The sequence below is a fragment of the Musa acuminata genome, chromosome BXJ3-7, assembly GCF_036884655.1.
Source record: "Musa acuminata AAA Group cultivar baxijiao chromosome BXJ3-7, Cavendish_Baxijiao_AAA, whole genome shotgun sequence".
Lineage (NCBI taxonomy): Eukaryota > Viridiplantae > Streptophyta > Magnoliopsida > Zingiberales > Musaceae > Musa > Musa acuminata.
Genome location: NC_088355.1, coordinates 36,584,158 through 36,605,264, shown reverse-complemented (window position 1 = coordinate 36,605,264; position 21,107 = coordinate 36,584,158). Strand labels below are relative to the sequence as shown.

Sequence of the window (21,107 nt, the reverse complement as noted above, 5' to 3'; positions counted from 1 at the left end):
TCATCTTCATATCATCTTATAACAGTCTTGTAGAATATTTGCTGGGTTGTTTGATGGAGCCAAATTGATCATGTGTCTTGCTTATTTCTTAATTATTTTGAGAATTTTCCTGAGTCCATTATGTCCAGTTAACTTAACTATATTTGTTTTCTTTATACAGCTTGGTGAAACCATATGCCCTATGAAGGAAGATTTTATAATGGTCCATTTGCAGTATGCTTGCACCCATTGTTGCATACTTATGGTATCTGGGACACGATGGGTCTGCAGTCAATGCAAAAACTTTCAACTTTGTGACAAGTGAGTATCTTTCTAAAGGGCAGCACTCTCATATTTTTGAAGAGCTAAAATATCATGAAAATCAACAACAAAAAAGGCAAAAACTAATTATCTTTGATCGATAGATGGTATCAATTGATGGAATATAGCTGATAGGGGCGTTTGATAGAGATTCTCCATATGTCAAATGTAAATTAGTTATTTCCATATTAATTGTTGCAAGTACCTTATGGCATTCGGTCATCTGATGCCAGTAGGTATGCCAAAAATATGATGTCTTTCATTCTAGTATTGTTTTGTTACTTATTTTATTCACATGCTTGTCCTCAAACATGTTTTGCTCTTATTTCTAGCAACAGGAGGCACTGTTTTTAAAGAATATAATTCCCTTTCTCTTCATGTCTCATCTTCTCTCTATTCGCTACTTTTTGAACTTCTACAAGGAAGAAAAGGATGAGTCAAATGGCAAAACAAATGAATTGAAGAGCAACTAAGCAATTATTGAAATTTTGTTTTGAAGCTATAACATCACCTATAAATAATATGGTTCTAATTATCAAGTCATACTCTTTTTTTTTTGTCTACTCTGCATTGATTGCTTAAATCAGGGTCTGTCGTACCGAACTGTACCGCCCGGTATGGGCGGTACGTACCGGTCCGATAGGTTGTCGATACGCGGACCGCCTGTTACCAGTCCGAGTGCACTGTAGCACTGTGGTGGTGTTACAGTACTCGGCACACCTAGGTGTACCACTCGGTACACCTGGGTGTACCACTCGGTATACTGTACCATACCGGTACCGAGCCCAGGTCGAAATACCGGTATGGTATGGTATTGCGAACCTTGGTTTAAATATCATGATTTATTTTCATTCCTTTTAAAAGAATTATCCTTGACTAATTGCTTCTGATAGGCTATAAGTTTGAAGATTATATAACTGCAATCAAGTAAATGTACTGAACATCATTGACTAGTTGATGCTTCTAAATTTATATGGTAGTGCTATTCCTTAAAATTCAGCGAAGTGATTATCTAAAGTTATTTTACTGCTTTTGGGCCTTTTTTGTTCAAAACTGACTAGTCTAGAAGTGCTTAACTTGGTTCCACTTTAGTGACTTTTCTGCATGCTACCAAATTGGTGGACTTTAAACTCAACTATATAATTATTTCTTGGCAATAGGCAGCCAGGTGCATGAGGTTCCTGCACCAATATGGGATCTAGGAAAGTTCAAGTCTGCTTGTCCTTTTAAAAGTCTTTTACTGCTTTCTGGCTTTCTGTTTCGAAACAACCTACTTTTAGGTGAATCTCGTCTCTTATTGTTGCTGCCTCTTGATGACTTGTTCAAATGGATCATTGATGGTCCTCCAATTTTGAACCAGTCACTATTGGAAACAATAAAGTTGAGCAAATGAGTTGTCTCTTTCAGTTTGGAGAGGGCTTGTGAACTAGGCTTTTGTCAATGTGGGGTCTGGGAGGGTAAGATCTACATCATCAAATTTTTAGGTTTCATTGGCTTTTGGAAGATTTACTCAACCACTGGAGGATCATTGGGACAGATCACTATCAAATTAAAACAAAATGATGCAGTTTAGTTTTGGTTTTACATCACTATGGTATTGGTTTTCTACCTTCCGCTACTACTTTCTGCTTCCAATAGTTGATAATTAATTATCCATGTAGTCAATTCTCTATTAATTATGTTTGGGTGGATCCTCATGGTGTAATGAGTAGAGAGATTTCATAAATGACAACTATTTTTACACTGAGAACAGCTTTGAAGGTTCATATGAATTTTCTTAACCATGGTAAAGTATATATAATCTTATAATAGGTTGAGAAGAAACTTTGTTTTATTTGTTAAAGGGTAAAAAGAAAAAGGATTAAAAGGAGGAAAACAAGCTAGTTTGGAAGCAGGTTTGCACCCTAATCAAGCATCTTGCCCATTACAAAATTAGAACTGTTAAAATAACTGAATACTTTAATACATACAAGATTTAGTGTTATTAGTTTGAACTTTGAAGTGATTCAAAAGGAGGAATACAAGCTAGCTTGAAAGCAGGTTTGCATCCTAATCAAGTTTCTTGCCCATTACAAATATAGAAATGTTAGAATAACTGCATACTTTAGTACATACAAGATTTAGTGTAAGTAGTTTGAAGTGATTCAGCCATGAACTTTGGACCAAGGTATGCAATTTCGAATAATACCGCCCGGTACGGACGGTATGTACCGGTCCGTTAACTTACCGGTACATAGACTGCCCGTTACCGGACGGAATGAAATATATATATATATATATATATATATATATACATACCGAACGATATACCGCTTGGTATACAGTTTCATACCGTACCGAGTGAACATCGAAACTCCGGTACGGTACGAAATTGCATACTTTGCTTTGGACTACTCTGGTTAAATGTCTTTCCTCATTGGTCCTATGTTGCTTCTAAATGAATTTATTCTGCTCAAACATCCATGTGTGTTATTCTAAGAGGAGCTGAAAATATTGGAGTCTGGAACTGATTTGTTTCTATTGACTTGTAGGTGCCACGAAGCAGAACAAAGAGTTGATGAAAGGGATAGACATCCTACTAATAGTAGGGAAAAGCATACTCTGTATCCAGTGAGTTATTGTAATGGAATGCTCATTCTTGTGTTTCCAATCTTATCTTCTTTTGTGTGTCTGTGTATACATCTCACAAAAGACCTGCATGCTTGTGGCTGAGTTACTGTTATTGTGTATTTTTTGTGTATATTACCAAAACTTTGATCCAGTACACATTTTTATCCTGTAGGTTGAAATAAATGATGTCGCTCAGGATACAAAAGACAAAGATGATATCTTAGAAAGTGAATTTTTTGACACCAGGCAGGCATTTCTGAGTCTTTGTCAAGGAAACCATTATCAATATGATACTCTTCGCCGTGCTAAGCATTCATCAATGATGGTTTTATATCACCTCCATAATCCTACTGCGCCTGCATTTGTGACCACATGCCTTGTCTGCCATCATGATATTGAATCTGGTCACGGCTGGCGTTGTGAAATTTGTCCGGATTTTGATGTATGCAATACTTGTTATCAAAAAGGTGGTATCGATCATCCTCATATGTTGACTAATCATCCATCGATGGTTGATCATGATGCACAAAACAAAGAAGCTCGGGCAAAACGAGTCTTACAGGTAACTTTATTGAATAAAATTTGCACTTTATTTTGGATGTCACCAATTCATTGAGCATAGTATCGTGTTAATTCTTAGTCATTGTCATGCTGTCCTTTTTGTTTCTTTTAGAATGTTTCTAACATTTTCAGAACCATTATTATGTTTTTTTATAAAGAATTTCTATAACTCTTAAGCTTTTTTTTGTTTTCTTTTTGTGGAAGAATACAGATAATGAATTAGTTTGGTTATCAAAATGATAGTAAAAAAATATAGCCCTGTATTGAATTCGATAACATGAAGATTGCATAACAATTGTTTTACCCAGGGATAGTCATACCATGCAGATCGATGGTATCAGTCCGTGGATGGATCGGTATCTTCCGATCGGTACTGGTGTGCCATATTGATAAGACCCTAGGATTTTATCATGGAAGAAAGGGGAGAAAAGAGAATGATCACTTCGAGAGGATCGGCCTCCTTGATCACTTCGAGAGGATCGGCCTTCTAGGGTTTGTCAAAAGACAATAATATTTCATTGTTTGCCGAAAAGAAATGGTAACATCATTATTTATAGAGTTCCATCCATAGTCCACTAGGACTTGGACTCTAATAATAAATATTAAATAAACCTCTATCCGACTCTAACTAAACTAAACAGACTCAATAAATATTATTCAAAAGCTTAGAAAATAAAAGGATCTTAACAATTCCTCCCTCTTCAAATCAGCCTTGTCCTCAAGGCTGAGCAGCATCAAACTCGGGGAGCTTCTCTTTCAACACTTCAGTTATAGGCTATCTGCAACGCATCACAACCCGTTGATCAAGTAAGTATAGTCTCCACTTTTTGATAGTGTAAGCAATAGGTCAGCATTTTAATGTAGTAATCATTGTAAGAATCTCTTGGCCCTGTATAATCAGTTTTATCTTTGAACATTTGCTATCACAAGTTAAAATCCGTCCATCAGCGATCTTTACTTCGAATCTGTTACAACCTTCAATGTGGTAGGTCAATCGGTCAGCAGCTTTATTGTCCATAAAATTGTTAGTGCTACTAGTATCAATCAAAACTATAACATGCTGATGTTCCAGAGTTCCTCCAACTTTCATAGTTTGCGGGTTAGAGTAGCTGGTTAATGAATGCACTATATGTATGATAGGTCCAACATCTTCATTAGAATCCATACCTTCATGATCGGAGTCCACATTCTTAGCTTCCGGTTCCTCGTCAATTGGTTCAATTATAAGAAGTTGCCCTTGTTTACATCGGTGCTCCCTACTCCACTTTTCATCACAGTGCCAACACAAACCCTTCACTGATCTTTCCTTGAGTTCTTCTCGTGTTAGTCTTCCGGTGTTAGGGTTCCAGTTGAGAATAGATGGGGCGAGTGGCTTGTTGGTCATCTGTTTGTGGTTACTTCTGTTTCGACGATTTTTCCTGCTGATTTTTTCCTCATGCAAGCGTGCAAATGAGATCGCAACTATCATAGTGCGGGGTTGACGAGCCTTAACTTCACACCGGATATCTGAATTAAGTACTTCAATAAATGTACACACAAGTTGTCGTTCAGGCCAATCTCTGGCTTGATTTGTTAATCTTTCAAACTTGCTCTGATATTCCAACACATTAGAATTCTGACAAATTTTGACGAGCTATCCATCAACATTCTTGTATTCAAATGGGCTAAAATGAACAAGAAGCCCTCTCTTGAATTGCTCCCACGAAGGAACTCCATGGCAAGTTTCATATCAATCATACCACTGGATTGCATCTTCGTCTAACTGGATTGAGGCTATTTCTACCTTGGATTTTTCTGGGGTCCTGTGAAAGCGAAAAAAAATTTCTGCCCTAGAGATCCAACTAGTCGGATCCTCATCTTCCCATCTCGGAAATCTTACCTTAATGCATGGGTAGTTTGTGTCATAATTTTGGGGCTCTTTTCCTGTATCTCTAGATCTGTTCAACATAGAACTTGAGCTCCCATCTTGTTGCAAGTTGTTAAGGCTCTCCAGTATGCTCTTTTTGAAATCATTAAGTGTTTCTTGCTGTCGGTTCTCAATTCTGATTTCTAATGCTTCCATTTGTGCTTCCACCGAGTTATCGGTAGCTATTGCGTAAGACTGCAAATATGTAATCCCCAGTTCTTGTTTCTGATGTCGACCCGAAGTTGCCGAGGAGGAAGAGTTGCTGCCCTATTTCTATTGCCATGAGGAGGGAGGCAGCGTTAAAACGGCCGAGGTTGAGAAGGGGAATCGGTGGTGCGTGCGTTGCTGGAGTTGCGGCAGGGCGGCGCAAAGATGTGAGGAGGAAAGGTCGTTGGTCGGGGAGTAGCGGCGGCAGTGGTCGAGGAGGAGGCAACGAGGGTCGCGGCTAGGGGCAGCATCGCCGACGGTAGAAGCGACGAGAGGGGTGGTCCGCTGGCTGCGAAGTAGCCGCCATGGCCCTTCTTGCTTGAGTGAGATGAGGCAATGGGGAGGGAAGGTCATTGGCCGGGGAGCAGCGGCGACGGTGGTCGAGCGGCGGCGGCGGTGGAGGAGTTGCCTTGCAATAGCGGTGGGGAAGAAGGGAAGCAGGGGTGCGAGCTACCGGGAAGCAGGGGCGGCGATGGGGAGGTGAGTCGCCCTGTCCGAGAAGCAACGGCGGTGCTAGAGAAGGGGAGGTTGGTGGCTGGGGAGCAGTAGCGGCGGTGGAGAATGGGTTGCCCTGCAACGGCGGTGGTGGTGGAGAAGGGGAGCGGGGTTGCGGCGGGATGGGACACTAGCAGCATCGTCTCCTGGCAGTTGTGGTGGCTCGGGTGGGAGGCGATGGGCGGCGGTGGGCTCTGGCCGGGAAGCGGGGCGATGGTGGTTGTTGGCCGGAGAGCAACAGTGGCGGGTGGGCTGGCCGGAAGCAGGGGAAGCAGGCTACGACTTCTTCTTCTTCTTTCTCTCTCTCTCTCTCTCTCTCTCTCTCTCTCTTTTTGGATGATAACCGCAGCGAGAACGTCGAGGATCGCTGCTCTGATATCAAATGATAAGACCCTAGGGTTTTATCATGGAAGAAATGGGAGAAAAGGGAATGATCACTTCGAGGGGATCGGCCTCCTAGGGTTTGTCAAAAGACAATAATATTTCATTGTCTGCCGAAAAGAAACGGTTACATCACTATTTATAGAGTTCCACCCAGAGTCCACCAGGACTTGGACTCTAATAATAAATATTAAATAAATCTCTATCTGACTCTAACTAAACTAAACAAACTCAATAAACATTATTCAAAAGCTTAGAAAATAAAGAAATCTTAAGGGATCCTAACACATATGTCGGTGTGCTGGTATATACCTGATTTTAAAACAAAGTAAAAAATGGTTAGAAATTCACAAAAAAAATCCTATTTTAGCATTTTTATCCTAATTTAATGATAATCTTATTGTATTTAATTAATAATAAAGTGTATATTAGTCATAAATGCAAGGTTCGTCTTATCGGTCCATACCGATGTATCAATCAGTGGTTAGTATGGTACGTATCGAGATGCATCAACATATCGTATATCAGTACGCTAAAAATACCTGAAAAATAGAAAAAAAATTAGATTAAGGTTTTTAAGTTAGAAATAAATATAAATTTAGTATAATTTTAGCAAAAAAATCTAAATTAGATAAGAATAGTAGCACATCTTTTTCGGGCTTGGAGTAGCTTTGTAGTGCATTGCAAATCGTCCATCCGTTAATATTGAATTGTCTATAAAGAAATGATTTGAATTGTTAGATTATTTTTTAAACAATTTAAACTTTTAGATTCAAATAAATTAAGTAATCGATCAATGGATATACCTAGTTCTACCTTTTTATCTATATATCAATTTGATATGTTTGTCGGACTCAATCCTAAAATTGGTCTCATGACATAGTGTATAAATACATCGTATGTCATTGGTGCATTAATGTGGTGATGGTTGTAGTCTGATCGTTGTGAATCACATGTGTCCGATGCAGCTCTTGAGGCAAAGACGAATGTGGCATATATTGATGCAAAGCATGGAAAATGTCAGAACTCTTACTTTCGCTACTGATCTATTGTTCCATATCGTAAGATCGATTATCGTACTATTACTCGAAGAAGTATGGCCAACTATCATCGTGCTATTGTTGGTCGTAAGATTCTTCATAATACGATGGTTGTAAATACGATGAGCTTCACTCTGTGTTTACGTCATGTACGCTCTGTCGTATCTGCTCAAAATCATCTGTTGTCTTTCCCTTCTGTGTATAAACTTGACCAATACCTTGTCGAGTTCCATGATCTAAATCTTGGATGACATATGTAAAATACTATTCCTTGGTCCATGCACCATCCTTAAATTGTGTAGACAAGACCATCGACTCCCCAGTGTCATCGCCATCATTGGTCGAGGCATTGTTGTCCACGTCGCTGCCTTGTCTCTAGACCGAGCGGGTTGTTGAATGCTATTGGGAAGGTGTCTCGTCGCCCGACTCGATTCTTTCCAATGGTGCAGCTGATGCTATTGCCTTCCTCTTTGCTTTTGCCTTTGTACGCTATGTCACGGACAAAGTAGTAAACAGGGTGTTTGATGTAATGCTTGTGTATATTTGTGATCTTTCAGTTTTGTTCAAGCTTTGCACAACATATAGAAGGCTTGCAAAAAGCTTGGCAACCCCATTTTGGTTGGCTTTCATGATTCTTTGAGTCTTATAAACGCAAGTTGTATAGTCATCGTGCAAAGGGAAAACTACTCAGAAATAGACCATCCAGGTAGTCATTTTAGGGTTTTTTTAGCTCCGTAAAGTGGTGTGAAGTGTCAGACAACATAGCACCCAGGAGCTACTCGGGTGGCATATGGTTGAATGGGCCTTTGGGGTAGTGTATAGGGTTGGTTTGCTGCTTTGTTCCGCAATAGTATCTTATGGGCACTTATGGGGACTTTTGGTTACGGCGGACCACCTTAAACCCTTTGTCATGTGACCATTTAGAGCTTGTAAAATCTATGGTTATAATTTATATTGCCTATTAAGTGTTTGTTGAATTGGCTGCTTGTGGGATCCCAAGTTAAATGTTTCCTCTAATTTGTCTTCTCTTTTGTAGGTCCTTAAGAGACCATGAGAAGTTTCAGGAAGGCTGACCCTTTGCGAACGGACACGCAAGGGTATCGCACAACTTAGGCAACACCACCTAAGTTCATGACAACTAGGTGAACGACTGTGACGATTGGGTGTCTCTAGTTCCTCGAGCAGTCTGACTTGATGTTGTCTGGCTCCTTTCGCCATATTTTGACCGAGGGGGATCTTCCTCATGTTGGGGATTTGCTTCTTCTTCTTCTATTACCTTGATGAGAAAACACAAAGGACATTGAGGATACACCGCAATCTTAGCCACATGTTATAGTGGATATATACTAGTTTCTCCAACTGTCTATGCGATAGTCTGTTGTGGATCTTTGTATGAATCAATGCAAACGTTGACCAATTACATTCGCGACCACTAGATGTCGTTGTATGCGAAAGTACACGGACGACAACCTTCCTTAAATCTAGTGCGTCCCCTTCAAATTGTAGCCACCACTCAACTAGAAATTAGCCTCCCAAATTAGAGTGTTCTTCCTCATAAATCAATAAAAATCTAGCAAGAAAATACATACCTCTTGATTAGAGTGTTCTTCCTTTTAATCCCCCCAAATTGGCTTCTCAAATTTCATCTAATCCACGAGTCATAACTTTGTTGAGTTTAAGAGACTAAAAATGTGAGAATAAGAGAGAGATGTGAGTGAGAAAGACTTTAAGAGAGTTGAAAAGATTGAGAGAGTGAAATGAGTTGAAAGAGGGGGGAGGAAAGGGTTTAAAAACCCTTTCCTATTGTTCAAACGGTCAATTTGACCATTTGAAAAGGGCAATCTCAGCCCTTGATCGATAACGGTCAAAATCCGACCGTTACTGATTGGCACAGGTCGGTAACGATCAGATTTTGATTATTACCATCTGGTATAGACCCTGTATTGCCTGATACAGGGTTATATAATGGTACCACCTGATAGAGGGCGATTCGTGTACCGGTCTCTGTCAGATTGGTATGTACCGTCCGTACCAGAGGTCGGCATAACGAACCTTACATAAATGAATAAGAATTCTAGGTTGTAAGAATGAGAGAGTGCATGAGAGGGGGTGAGAGTGAGATGGGAGAGTGAAAGTGAAAAAGGGAAGAGGGAGGAGATTTAAAGCCCCAAAAGAGACCTCAATGATCAGTTTGACTGTTGGTGTTTTGGATCGGTATCAGTCAACTTCCAATCAGTACCGACAGATCTTAGGTAATACGCCATTAGTTTTAACCACATCAGTCAATACATCACCCATAACAATTGATACCTAACCTATTGTTTCACGTACTATCCGAAATGGGCTGGTTTGGTTCAGCCGATAGACTGGTACATACTGTCCATTTCGTATCATTTCAGGCAGTGTGTCAAACACTGGTTTTACCAGGGTAACCTGTATTGAATCTGTAGTTCATAAGAAATAATAAACTCTTTCATTTTACCACATTCAAACAGGGAGCAATTGTTGAAATTTAACATGACTTTGTTGTCCTAACCTTGCTGATCGTTAGTTACGAATGGAAATTCTCTCCTGCAAATTAGAACTAATCTTCCTAATGTAGTTTGTTTTGTGTAATTATGCCAGTAGTGTTCTTTATCTTCTTAATAACACCAAGTTTCAATTACTTTAGAAAGATATCACCAAAAGGTTCATTTCAGTCTGAGTATATTAGATCTAAATATGAGTAGCTTATCCTTACAATGACTAGAACAGATGAGCATTCTTGTAACTTGGTCTTGTGCAATTGATGATCACATCATCTGCAATATGGAAAAGAGGTGGTCTATGTGCCTGATTGTTTTAGTAGCCGTCGAGGTAACTATTCTTTAATAGCTAATAATTGTTGATGATAAATCATTGAACAAACTCATATAGGCAATTGAGACATGACAGTTCTTATGAGATTTGTTCAAAGGAGCTTTTTTATGGTGAAATCTACTGGAAATGTAAAAAGAAACCCAAATTGATATTATGGTGTCCATAAACTAATTAAGTTCTGGATGACAAGGCTTTGTTTCAGTGTGGTTGTGCCTCTAGACTTTGGTTCAGATGTGTGGACAAATGAGACTGAATTGGAAAAGAGAAGATTGTAGGATTACGATTTGGACTCATGTGGATAGAACTTGAACACCTTGGTCAAGATGGTCAGACTGAGTGATACCTGGAGAACACAAGGAATCCTATAAACATCATCTAGCCTAGCCATGAAAAGAACTTCAGGGAAGAGGAACAAGATGGGGTTGGAAGGCGCAAAGTCTAGAACTACAGTCAAGCAAACTCTCAGAACTGCTTGCTGCTTTGTCATAATATGATTACCAGCATATCAGAGGAAAACAGATATGTGCATTGATGTCTATTATGCATAAGAGAGAGAGTGGGTGAGAGAGAAGCTAAACATGTCTATTATGCATAATATGAGGTAGATTAGTTGGTCAAGATATATATGATTAGCACTTGAGATCTAGACCTTCCAGTTTGCATTTAAACAAAAACAGCTGCAAGATTGGTGTCAGTTGCCTACAATTTTTCAGGAAACAAACAGTTGTATATTATATGATATAATGTTCTAATTTGTTTCTTAAACTCAAGACAGTTTACTCCAGATGATTGATCAAATAAGTGTGAAGGTTATCAGGGTGCTTGTCCTACATATTTCATGTTGATCCTTTTTCTGTATCCATATCTTACATGTTGATGAATATACAAGATTAAGGTCATCACTTGTGCTTTTTCAGTAAATTCTGACTAGTTTGAATAAGTATATCCAAAATTCATATATATATCCTGTGTATGCCTTGTATCTCCCTTCACCAAACAACAATAACAAAAGCAAAACCATATAAACATTACAATAATATGTACTGGATTTACTTTGGCAAATTATGAATAGTTCTGTTCTTTGACAATTCATATATGTTAGATTACACAAATACCTGCACGCTATAAACAGAAATATGCAGCAAATACAATGAATATTAAGAGTCATGCAGTTACCCAACTTCTCATATAACGTAAGGCTCCTATAAATGGTCTATGTGCCATCTTAATCTTGGTTCATCCCCAAAACTCAGAATCCTTCAATGCATTTTAAATTAGCTTAGGAAGTTAGAGATTTCCTTTGCTCATCAGTTAAGTAGTCTAATCTGCCACAGATGACATAATCAAGGTTTCTCCAACGAGGGATTATCCATGGACCCTAAGTGTTCCTCGCTTTCTGTGTTTGTTCATTATACAAACTATATAATTTATATGATGTTGAATTTATGTCTATCAGGAGCATGCCAAGCACAAGATTGGTATTCTTTCCATCATTATTAGTCTAGCATATAATATTGTGGCTATATCCATTAAAGTCCTGCATATTCAGTATTTTTGCTTGTGCTAGTTCTGCAATATGCATTTATATAATTATGATCCAAAATTTGCTCATAATTAGTGAGCTCATCCTGTGTATGTGTGTGTAAAATAGACTTTGTTGCTGAAGTTTTTCTTTTTTAATACTTGTTGCTCAAGATCTCAAGATCCACAAACCTGTTTCCCTTTATAGGTTGACTTTCATTACTCAGGAACAAAAAACAGATCATGTGGAGTAAAGTGTATTGCTTCAATTTGAAGGCCAGTTCTACTATTAATGTTAGTCAAATTCTTAGTAAAATTGGTTTCCTACCATTAGCCTCTATGACTTGCACCAGCCTTGGTTGATAAATAACAATTTAGATTTTTCAGTCTATATAATGTTTCTACTGATGCTAATATCTTTTGTACATCATATGTTGATACTTAGAATAGTAACAATGGGCTCTCAGGTTTTCATGCTGATATCTTTTTCATGCAATTTCTTAGAACCTAGTAGCTATGGACTCAGGTTTTCATGCAACGGATCTTTATTGAAGAAATTTTCACTTAAAATGCAATGCAAAGTATGTGACTCATGCTGCTTTACTTTTGGTAGAATCTAGATGTAACATTGGTCTTGATTTGTTTATTTTCTTGAAGTCCATAAAAGTTCTGCACAATTTGGCAAATATAACTATTTGCTATGATGTCCTCACACAAATTCATCTGTGCTGCAGCTTAGGAAAATGCTAGATCTTTTGGTCCATGCTTCGCAATGTCGCTCTCCTCAATGTCAATATCCTAACTGCCGTAAAGTTAAAGGTCTTTTCCGGCATGGTATACAATGCAAGATACGTGCTTCAGGCGGTTGTGTTCTGTGTAAAAAGATGTGGTATCTCCTTCAAATACACTCTCGTGCTTGTAAAGAATCAGACTGCGGTGTACCGCGATGCAGGTACTTCATTTATTCCATCTATTGTATTCTTCTTGATTATTTTAAGATGCTTTTCTGTTGCCACCTTGAAAAACTGACCTTAATTTTATTTTCTTTTTCTCCAGAGATCTGAAAGAACATTTGAGAAGGTTGCAGCAGCAATCTGATTCCCGGCGGAGGGCTGCAGTCATGGAGATGATGAGACAGCGTGCTGCTGAGGTTGCTGCGAATACCAATTAGCAAAATGTACAGAAAGGGTATTGTTAGCCAAGGATTGACGGGAGACTAGCCTCCACACACCACATATTCATACTATTTGAATACACAGCCAACGGTGGTTTAACAGATCAAAATGAGGTTGATGAATCAGTGGTATGACATGACCCAATTGATAGAACAGGAAAGTGGACTTCCACCTCTGTTGTGTCACTGCAACAGAAAGTTCATCTGCGAGACGATAACCGTGCCCTTCCGACCTGTGAAGGTAAACCAGCTGGAGGCGGTTCTTCTATTCTCATGCAGTAAAGTTCATCATTCGTGGATGATAATTGTATTATAGATGTTTTGATTCATCCATTCTTAGTTTCCAATCAGTTTCTTTACTCCTTGTGTCTTTAGCTGGAGGGAGTTGGGGAAGAGCGGGGTTGCACGACCAATGTGCTTTTATTTACCCTGTCCATTTTGTAGAATGTTGCTCCTTGAAAATGAAACTAGTAGGAAGCTCTTTGCCAACTTTTACCTTTTGTCCCAAAAAATTCATGTTACTGGCAAAAGAGGTCCGCAGAATGCTTCTCGAGTGATTCTCTCTCGGTTGGGGGGATCCACATTCTGAATAGGTAAAAAGTATCTGCAGAGACATTAATGCATTACTAATATTAATGAAGTCCTTCCTGTAAATGTTAATTTGCATTGCATTGCATTGTATTGTGATCGCGTGATAGGAGGTAGTAGATGAAAATACCAACTCCAAGAGTATCAAATCACGATGAAATTAATTTGAAATATTATTTCTGGCCAATAAACAAATATCTTACGCTTAAAATTCCATTTGATTTCATCTCCACAAGTTTTGTGCGAGGATAACGTACCTCAACCGCGTCAACGCACTCTTGGTTGCTCGAAAAATGAGTACGTGGATATGGTAGCAGCAACAGAAATGAATCGATCTTCTTTTCTCATCTTTTCTTCTCTTGTTTTCCTCTTTGCATCGGTTCAACATATCTTCCACGCGGTTGCTGGTCCCACATATCCATTGAACTCCGCTCTATCCTGTGGGCTAAATCTCAAGGGATAGCCACTGCGTTATACTCCTACACAATATGTTTAAATACGTTATATATATATATATATATAAACAAGAGAAGGGAAATCCACGGCGCCATAATCAAACAGGTGAACACCCGACAGCCACGTCGTATCCCGCGAGCACACCCTGTCCGACAGCGACGGAGTCAGCTGTCCACCAGAATAAAGACTTTTACCCTCCGGCCAACGTGGCAAGGCTAGTTGGGCTGAAGGCCCACCTGAAGATTGTGGCCCCGCTTCATAAAAGGCCAACAGTTTCGTGCCACGTCCTCGCACGTCAAGAAAAGCTGCCCTGCGGACGGATAACTGATCCTCGCTCTCACTTCTCGCCAACCGCACGCACGCAAATATTTGTGGCTGCCGTCAGCTGCGCTCCAAAATTCCCACCCCATTTAGCTACATGGCTCGTCTCTCCTCTTCACATCTCACGCGCGAAGCATAATGGCGCTCCGCCAAATCTACCACCACGAGACCGGCCTCCGCCCCTCCTCCTCATCCAGTCTCGTTGGGATTCCCGTCCCCAATCCCGGCCGCCTCCGGTTCAAGCCCTCCCCCGCGCTGCCGCTAGCGCGGCCAAGAAGCGAGCTTGGCGGCGGCGAAGAGCAGGGCAAGGCGGAGAAGGGCGATGGGGATGCCAAGAAGGGGAGGAGGAAGGAGGGGGTGACGCTCGACGACGTCAACCCCGTGGGGCTCGGCCGGCGGTCGCGGCAGATCTTCGACGAGGTGTGGCGCAAGTTCTCCGGGCTCGGCCAGATCTCGCGGTCCCTCACCGACGATGACGACGGCCTCCTCCTCATCCGCGGTCCCATGTGCGAGTTCACCGTCCCCGAGGCCCAGGACACCACCGTCCTCGTCGTCGGCGCCACCAGCCGGATCGGCCGGATCGTCGTCCGGAAGCTCATGCTCCGTGGCTACAAGGTCAAGGTACGATCGAATTCCTGACCATATCCATATCCATGGCCTTTCGCTAATTGGGAAAAGTAACTTTATGGTGGATACAAAATGGAGGATTTCTTGATGGGTCAAGAAGCATTCTATGAAATCAATCACAATAAAAACCCGTTATTAGTTCACACAGCAGTCCTGATTCAACTATCTTACTCTTGACCCACTTCCTGTGGGACTAACAAAGATAGGGAATGGCATGGCCATTGGATTATCTCTTGCTGCAATTACGGAAGACTTACCATGTTGTGATTCTAAGATCAATAGTTGCTTGAATGTCAACACTTTGTCAATTGGCTGTTCTTCTTTTGTTTGGTAGATAGCTGCCACATTGTACATTTATCTTGAAAGTTAAAAATTCCTATGAAAAGGTTTCTAGTAAATGTCAAATGATGTTTGACTCCATTTAGTTGTATAAGAGAATATTTTTTAGAAAAAATTGCAAGAAATTTTTATTATATCAAATGATGTATATGACGTTCACACATGGAAACTTGAGACTCATCATTTGTGCAACAATGAACTAACTAACTCAGATGTCTCAACAAAAATATATAAGAGAATATTTAAAATTTTATACCAGGCAAGTTATCATGTGTGTCTATACATGTAATTGACAAATTCTTACAGAAAATTAGTTTAGGGTATCTTCAACATCATGTGGATGACCATGGCCTTACTAAATGACAAGCATTAGCACCTTCCTTCCACGGACCTTAAATTTGAAAATAATAATTATTTCATGTTTCAATTGGTATAACATAAATTTATTGAAGAATATTGCTTATGGATATTCTTCATATTTTGATTAAAAAATTGTATGTTTCACAAAACATGTTACTAAATGAACCTACTATATACAACAAAGCACAATTATCAAAAGGTTTGTAGATTTCAACCTGCTAAGTGCCTGACTTAAGTTACAGTCTTCATATCAACCCACTAAAAGTTGAAGTGTGAGCTTTCCAATTAATAAGAATGACAATACTTTTGTGGCAATGTGTTCTATGCTTTCTTTTAATTAGAAAATGACTAATATCTTAGAAATGGAACTTTACCATGGAAACTCTTGGTCTAAGCTTTTTTTAATTTATGTAATTTTTTGGTAATCAATTGTGTAATGTTGCCCTAGTACCATATAGCAACTTTGTATGGGCAAAAGAAGTAGAAGAATTGTCAAAGCAAGGGATATGGGAATTAGAGAAGCTAAAAGATTTGGTGCTAATTTAGCTGCCAAAAAATCAATGTAATGTATCATTGATAGTCTCAAAGAAAGCCTGTAGTGATGTAAAGTTTCCAAAATCTGGACTTAAGATATATACTCGAACTAACATTTTCATATAAACATATACTCATGAAATGCTTTCATAAATATAGCCATCAATTCCTAGAGCAATTAAGGAAGTTACATATCAGCAATATATCAAGTGAGTTCACCTCCTTAGTGCTGATATTATAATCTTTGCAAGATACAATATTTTCATCATAATCAATGCTCTTCTAATTTCCAGAAATCTTGAAAAAGGAAAATCTGCTGCAATGTTATTTCCAATAGTACATAATTATCTTATTGAGATACTAATACTTATGTTACTTTGGCTGCACATGGGAGATTTCTCTTGAAGAATGGTAACAATTGGAGGAAGCTAGTCTCAGATACATTCCTACTAAGAAGCTAAATCAGAATTTGCTTGATTTACTTGCCATCTAGGTTGAAAATCATCTTATTTGTTTGAATCATTTATCAGGCTTTAGTAAGAAAAGCTGATCCCGAAGTGATAGATATGCTTCCAAGATCTGTATCCATAGTGGTTGGTGATGTGGGTGAACCTTCAACACTGAGAGCTGCTGTCCAAGGTTGCAATAAAATAATATACTGTGCAACTGCACGCTCTGCTATTACTGGGGACCTAAACAGAGTTGACTACCAAGGAGTCTGCAATGTCACCAAAGCATTTCAGGTGCTTTTCTGTCGATCATCCTTACTTGCTCATCTTTCACTTGTCATAGTGGCTTTCTTGCCTAACATATTCATAGGTAGTGCAGCAGAGGTCTTAGGTCATTGGAATTCTTCTTATGCTTGCAGGATTATAACAACCAGCTAGCACAGCTAAGAGCTGGTAAGAGCAGCAAAAGCAAACTCTTGCTTGCTAAGTTTAAATCTGCTGAGTCACTAGAAGGTTGGGAAGTTCGCAAGGGAACCTACTTTCAGGATGTAGTTGCTGCCAAATATGACGGAGGAATGGATGCAAAATTTGAATTTACAGAGACTGGTGATGCTGTCTTTTCTGGTAGTAATGAAGTACCACTCATCTATCCGTTTCCTTGAATTCAAAACCAAGCAATTAATCTTCCATTTTGACTATAATATCCCGATTGGAACAATGAAAATTCATCCTCATATTGAATGGTGTAAAAAAAAAAATCTTTAGTATCTTCTCTAATTCCTTTCCTTTTGCAGGATATGTTTTCACTAGAGGTGGATATGTTGAACTTTCAAAAAAGTTCTCTCTTCCATTGGGTTCAACCCTTGACAGGTGCTTTATATCTCCCATTAGTGTGGTTCGATGCATTACATTGTTTTCTGTATCGATGGTATTGCTTGAACACAATCCACTGCTTAATCTTGTTCAATCACATTGTCAGATATGATGGTTTGCTTCTATCTGTTGGTGGAAATGGGAAGTCGTATATATTGATACTTGAGACTGGCCCACTAGCTGATACTTCTCAAAGCAAATTGTATTTTGCTCGAATAAACACAAAAGTGGGTTTCTGCAGGGTGAGGATTAGCTTAACTTTGTGTCTCTTAGATTTTTTTCTAACTCATCTTTTACGTCAGTTGGGTATAATAGTGTTTAACGACCTCATCATCACTGCAATATGCAGGTAAGAGTACCCTTTTCATCTTTTCGTCCAGTAAAACCAGATGATCCTCCACTAGACCCTTTCCTTGTGCATACATTGACAATCCGATTTGAGCCAAGAAGACAGGTTTAACTTTAATATTGAACTTTGAATCAGTTTAGAGCTCAATGTTATTTCATTTTTCTGTAGTCATGTGATGGAATCTTTCTTCTGAGGTGTATGCAATAATGCTTCCTGCAGAAACTTGTTGAAGCACCTGGAGCAAATAAGCAGGATCCCAGAAGCTTCAAATTGATAATGGAATACATAAAAGCCTTACCTGTGAGTTCCCATATCATATAAATAATCTGCACTACAATCCTTTAAAGGAGGATTTAGCTATATTTCTCTAAGTATCATTAACGAGACTTGAATTCAAAACTGTAAACTCCCTAATCTACTTAGGCAGTAAAATGTTTAAAGGGAAATGAATTATGACCAGACAGTGAGATGTTGCATAGATTTTTACCATTTTTCAAAAGAATCTGCAAGGCCATTCATTATGCATCCAACAACACTCTCTTTTAGAGCTAATTGTTCTTTCTATAAGTTGATTCATATCTTCTTTAAATAAATTAATTTATGAATGTCATCATCAAAGAGTTTAATCCTTGATTTGTGCAGACTGGCATTGAAACCGACTTCATATTGGTTTCATGCACAGGATCTGGTATTGAATCAAGCAGAAGAGACCAGGTCCTCAAAGCCAAGAAGGTACTTCATATTGCTGTCATTTGTACCATCAGCTCAACTTGTTTCTCAGTCTTTTCCTTTTCAGGCTGGCGAGGATGCATTAAGACGATCAGGCCTCGGGTATACGATCATTCGCCCCGGTCCTTTGCAGGTAACCATCAGTATCTTGATGTTCATGTTCATGTTCTTATCTTTTATGAAATTAAGCATGTCAGCATATACCCCCCGTCACACGTAGTCTACACCACTCTGCATTCTTAATACAAATAGATTTTGTTGCATTAGGTCATAAGCTTCCCCTAGTTTGTTTATGAAAGAATGGTATTTAAATCTATCTACTTCCTAGCAAATACCTCCTGACCAATTATAAAGTTGTGTCTCAGGAAGAACCTGGTGGCCAGCGTGCATTGATCTTTGATCAAGGGAACAGGATCTCTCAGGTGAGCCCAACATGCCACGACACTGATAACTTCACGATGCCATTGCCACAAGAATTCCCTGACATTGATTTGTGACACAGGGTATCAGCTGTGCTGATGTAGCAGATATCTGTGTCAAGGCATTGCATGATTCAACGGCAAGAAACAAGAGTTTTGATGTGAGACTCATTCAATAACCTCTCAAATTATCTTATTATTATTATTATTGTTGTTGTTGTTGTTGTTGTTGTTGGATGAGTGGCTTACATTGACATTCTTATTACATACAGGTGTGCTATGAGTATGTTGCAGAGCAAGGGAATGAGCTTTACGAACTGGTAATGGATCTCAATCTAACCCTGTTAATTTGATGAGACTGTTTAGTCTGTGGTTCGGGTATCATTTCAAGTGTTTGCTGCTTTTGCAGGTAGCACATTTGCCTGACAAAGCAAACAACTACCTGACACCAGCTTTGTCTGTTCTGGAGAAGAATACCTGAGATCATCGCCTACAGCAATATCGTTCCCTCTTGTAAAGCTCTATGAGTTTTCTTTTTTTCTTTTTTTTGGTTCGACAGATAGTAGTTCTAAATCATCTTTTTGATGTAAATGTATACCGGCAATGATAGTGATGACATGTTTTTTCTTTCTCCAAACTTCCCTGTAGTTAAAGAAATTTATAAATGTGGATTTGCTTCCTGAAGTTAAATTCTTGAAATGCTGCTTCTAATTTCTAATTGATAGGTACGTATGATGACTGTATAATTCTTACAAAGATCATGAAGATTGGATATCAAACGTTCTTGAAAACCGAATGAAAAATACAACATCATAACAATAAAAGAGAAAGCATTTACTTCATGATTAAAAATATTAAATTGAGATCCATTAACCATTACACTAAGCTTGATACAAATTTCTTCGATGCCAATTATTAATGTTTCTTACTATTTATTATGCATTTATTTTTCCGAACCTTTGGATCTAACATCCTCCGTATCAAAATCGATTTGATTTATCAAAAGTTACGAGGAAGCCCTTCTATTGGAAATTACCTAGGATGCTCGTGTCATGGTGGAGGAGTCTGGCTCAGCTCGATTGATCTCTGGAACACAAGGTCATCCACATGGATTTTTGAGGCAAGGGGGTCGATGTCGGGTCAGGTCAGGTCGAAGCATCATCCATTGGATTGTCCCGAGGTAAAGCAAAGACTTGGATTCTTGCTTCAGTATCGTCTTCTTGCATAAAAGGTCAATGTCAAGAGAGAGGGAGGTCTGATTCTCAATCTATTTCGTTTCATAAACTATGATCCTATTTATAGAATCTAGTGATAACTACCTCACCCAATCATATCAACTCAGAGGAAGTGTAAATACTATCCCCATAACTCTTAGATCATTAGTCACTATTTAGAACTAGAACATGATAACTATCTAAAACATGACAACATAATTATCATCAACCAATTATTAACATCTACGGTTCTTTATTTTAGCATTTGAATGCTTGGTGAGTTATACCATGCAGCAGGCGAGGCACATCATCTTGTTGAGGATGGAGTTGCAATTCCCAATCTTCCAACAACTTACGTTTACATCGATCGACGAGGACTATGACGTTGATTTGGACCATACGATGGATGGAGTTGCAATTCCTTAGTCCTTTCCTATCTACCCACCATTCTAAAGCGAGCTGCGCATGAATAACCCCTGAGAACGTCCAACTCAATCCTATTCTTCTTAAATAATCCATATATTATGAAGAAAAAGCCGTGAGAAAATGCCATCATCGCCACCGATTGCTTTTGCGGTCGTCGTTGTCCACTTCATCTTTCTTCCTAGTCAACAGTCTATTGTGCGAATGCCAACTGTACTTGTACAGTAACTGTTGACGTAAGCTCATCTTTCCTATGTCTCGGGTGATACCATGCATCACTGTGCTACAATTCCCTCTAGCTTCATCCTGTTTCCCTGTTGATCAGAAGACGACAACAAATCTTAGTTTGTAGAAACATTCAAATGCCCGCTT

General features: G+C 39.1%; 2 protein-coding genes across 6 annotated transcripts in view; both read left to right on the top strand.

The window, feature by feature from the left end:
- Positions 1-13,543, top strand: part of LOC135643336 (probable histone acetyltransferase HAC-like 1) — a 28,167-nt gene extending 14,624 nt beyond the window's left edge. For 4 of the 5 annotated variants that reach the window (XM_065160159.1, XM_065160157.1, XM_065160158.1 and 1 more), the window contains 5 exons: positions 161-300; positions 2,832-2,910; positions 3,083-3,472; positions 12,615-12,832; positions 12,937-13,543. In XM_065160159.1, coding sequence (XP_065016231.1) covers positions 161-300; positions 2,832-2,910; positions 3,083-3,472; positions 12,615-12,832; positions 12,937-13,051 — 942 coding nt within the window. In that variant the 3' untranslated portion in view covers positions 13,052-13,543. Of the gene's footprint in view, positions 1-160; positions 301-2,831; positions 2,911-3,082; positions 3,473-12,614; positions 12,833-12,936 lie in introns of those variants that run through there. The other variant, XR_010498214.1, reaches the window with a different exon arrangement.
- Positions 13,544-14,490: 947 nt separating this feature from the next.
- Positions 14,491-19,782, top strand: LOC135641993 (protein HIGH CHLOROPHYLL FLUORESCENCE PHENOTYPE 173, chloroplastic-like). Its single transcript, XM_065157725.1, has 13 exons — positions 14,491-15,040; positions 16,810-17,022; positions 17,148-17,352; positions 17,523-17,598; positions 17,708-17,843; positions 17,951-18,055; positions 18,170-18,250; positions 18,593-18,682; positions 18,747-18,812; positions 19,045-19,101; positions 19,182-19,259; positions 19,371-19,418; positions 19,508-19,782. Exons 1-13 carry the CDS (start codon positions 14,558-14,560, stop codon positions 19,577-19,579), a joined length of 1,710 nt encoding a protein of 569 aa, XP_065013797.1. The 5' UTR covers positions 14,491-14,557; the 3' UTR covers positions 19,580-19,782.
- The last annotated feature ends 1,325 nt before the right edge of the window (positions 19,783-21,107 follow it).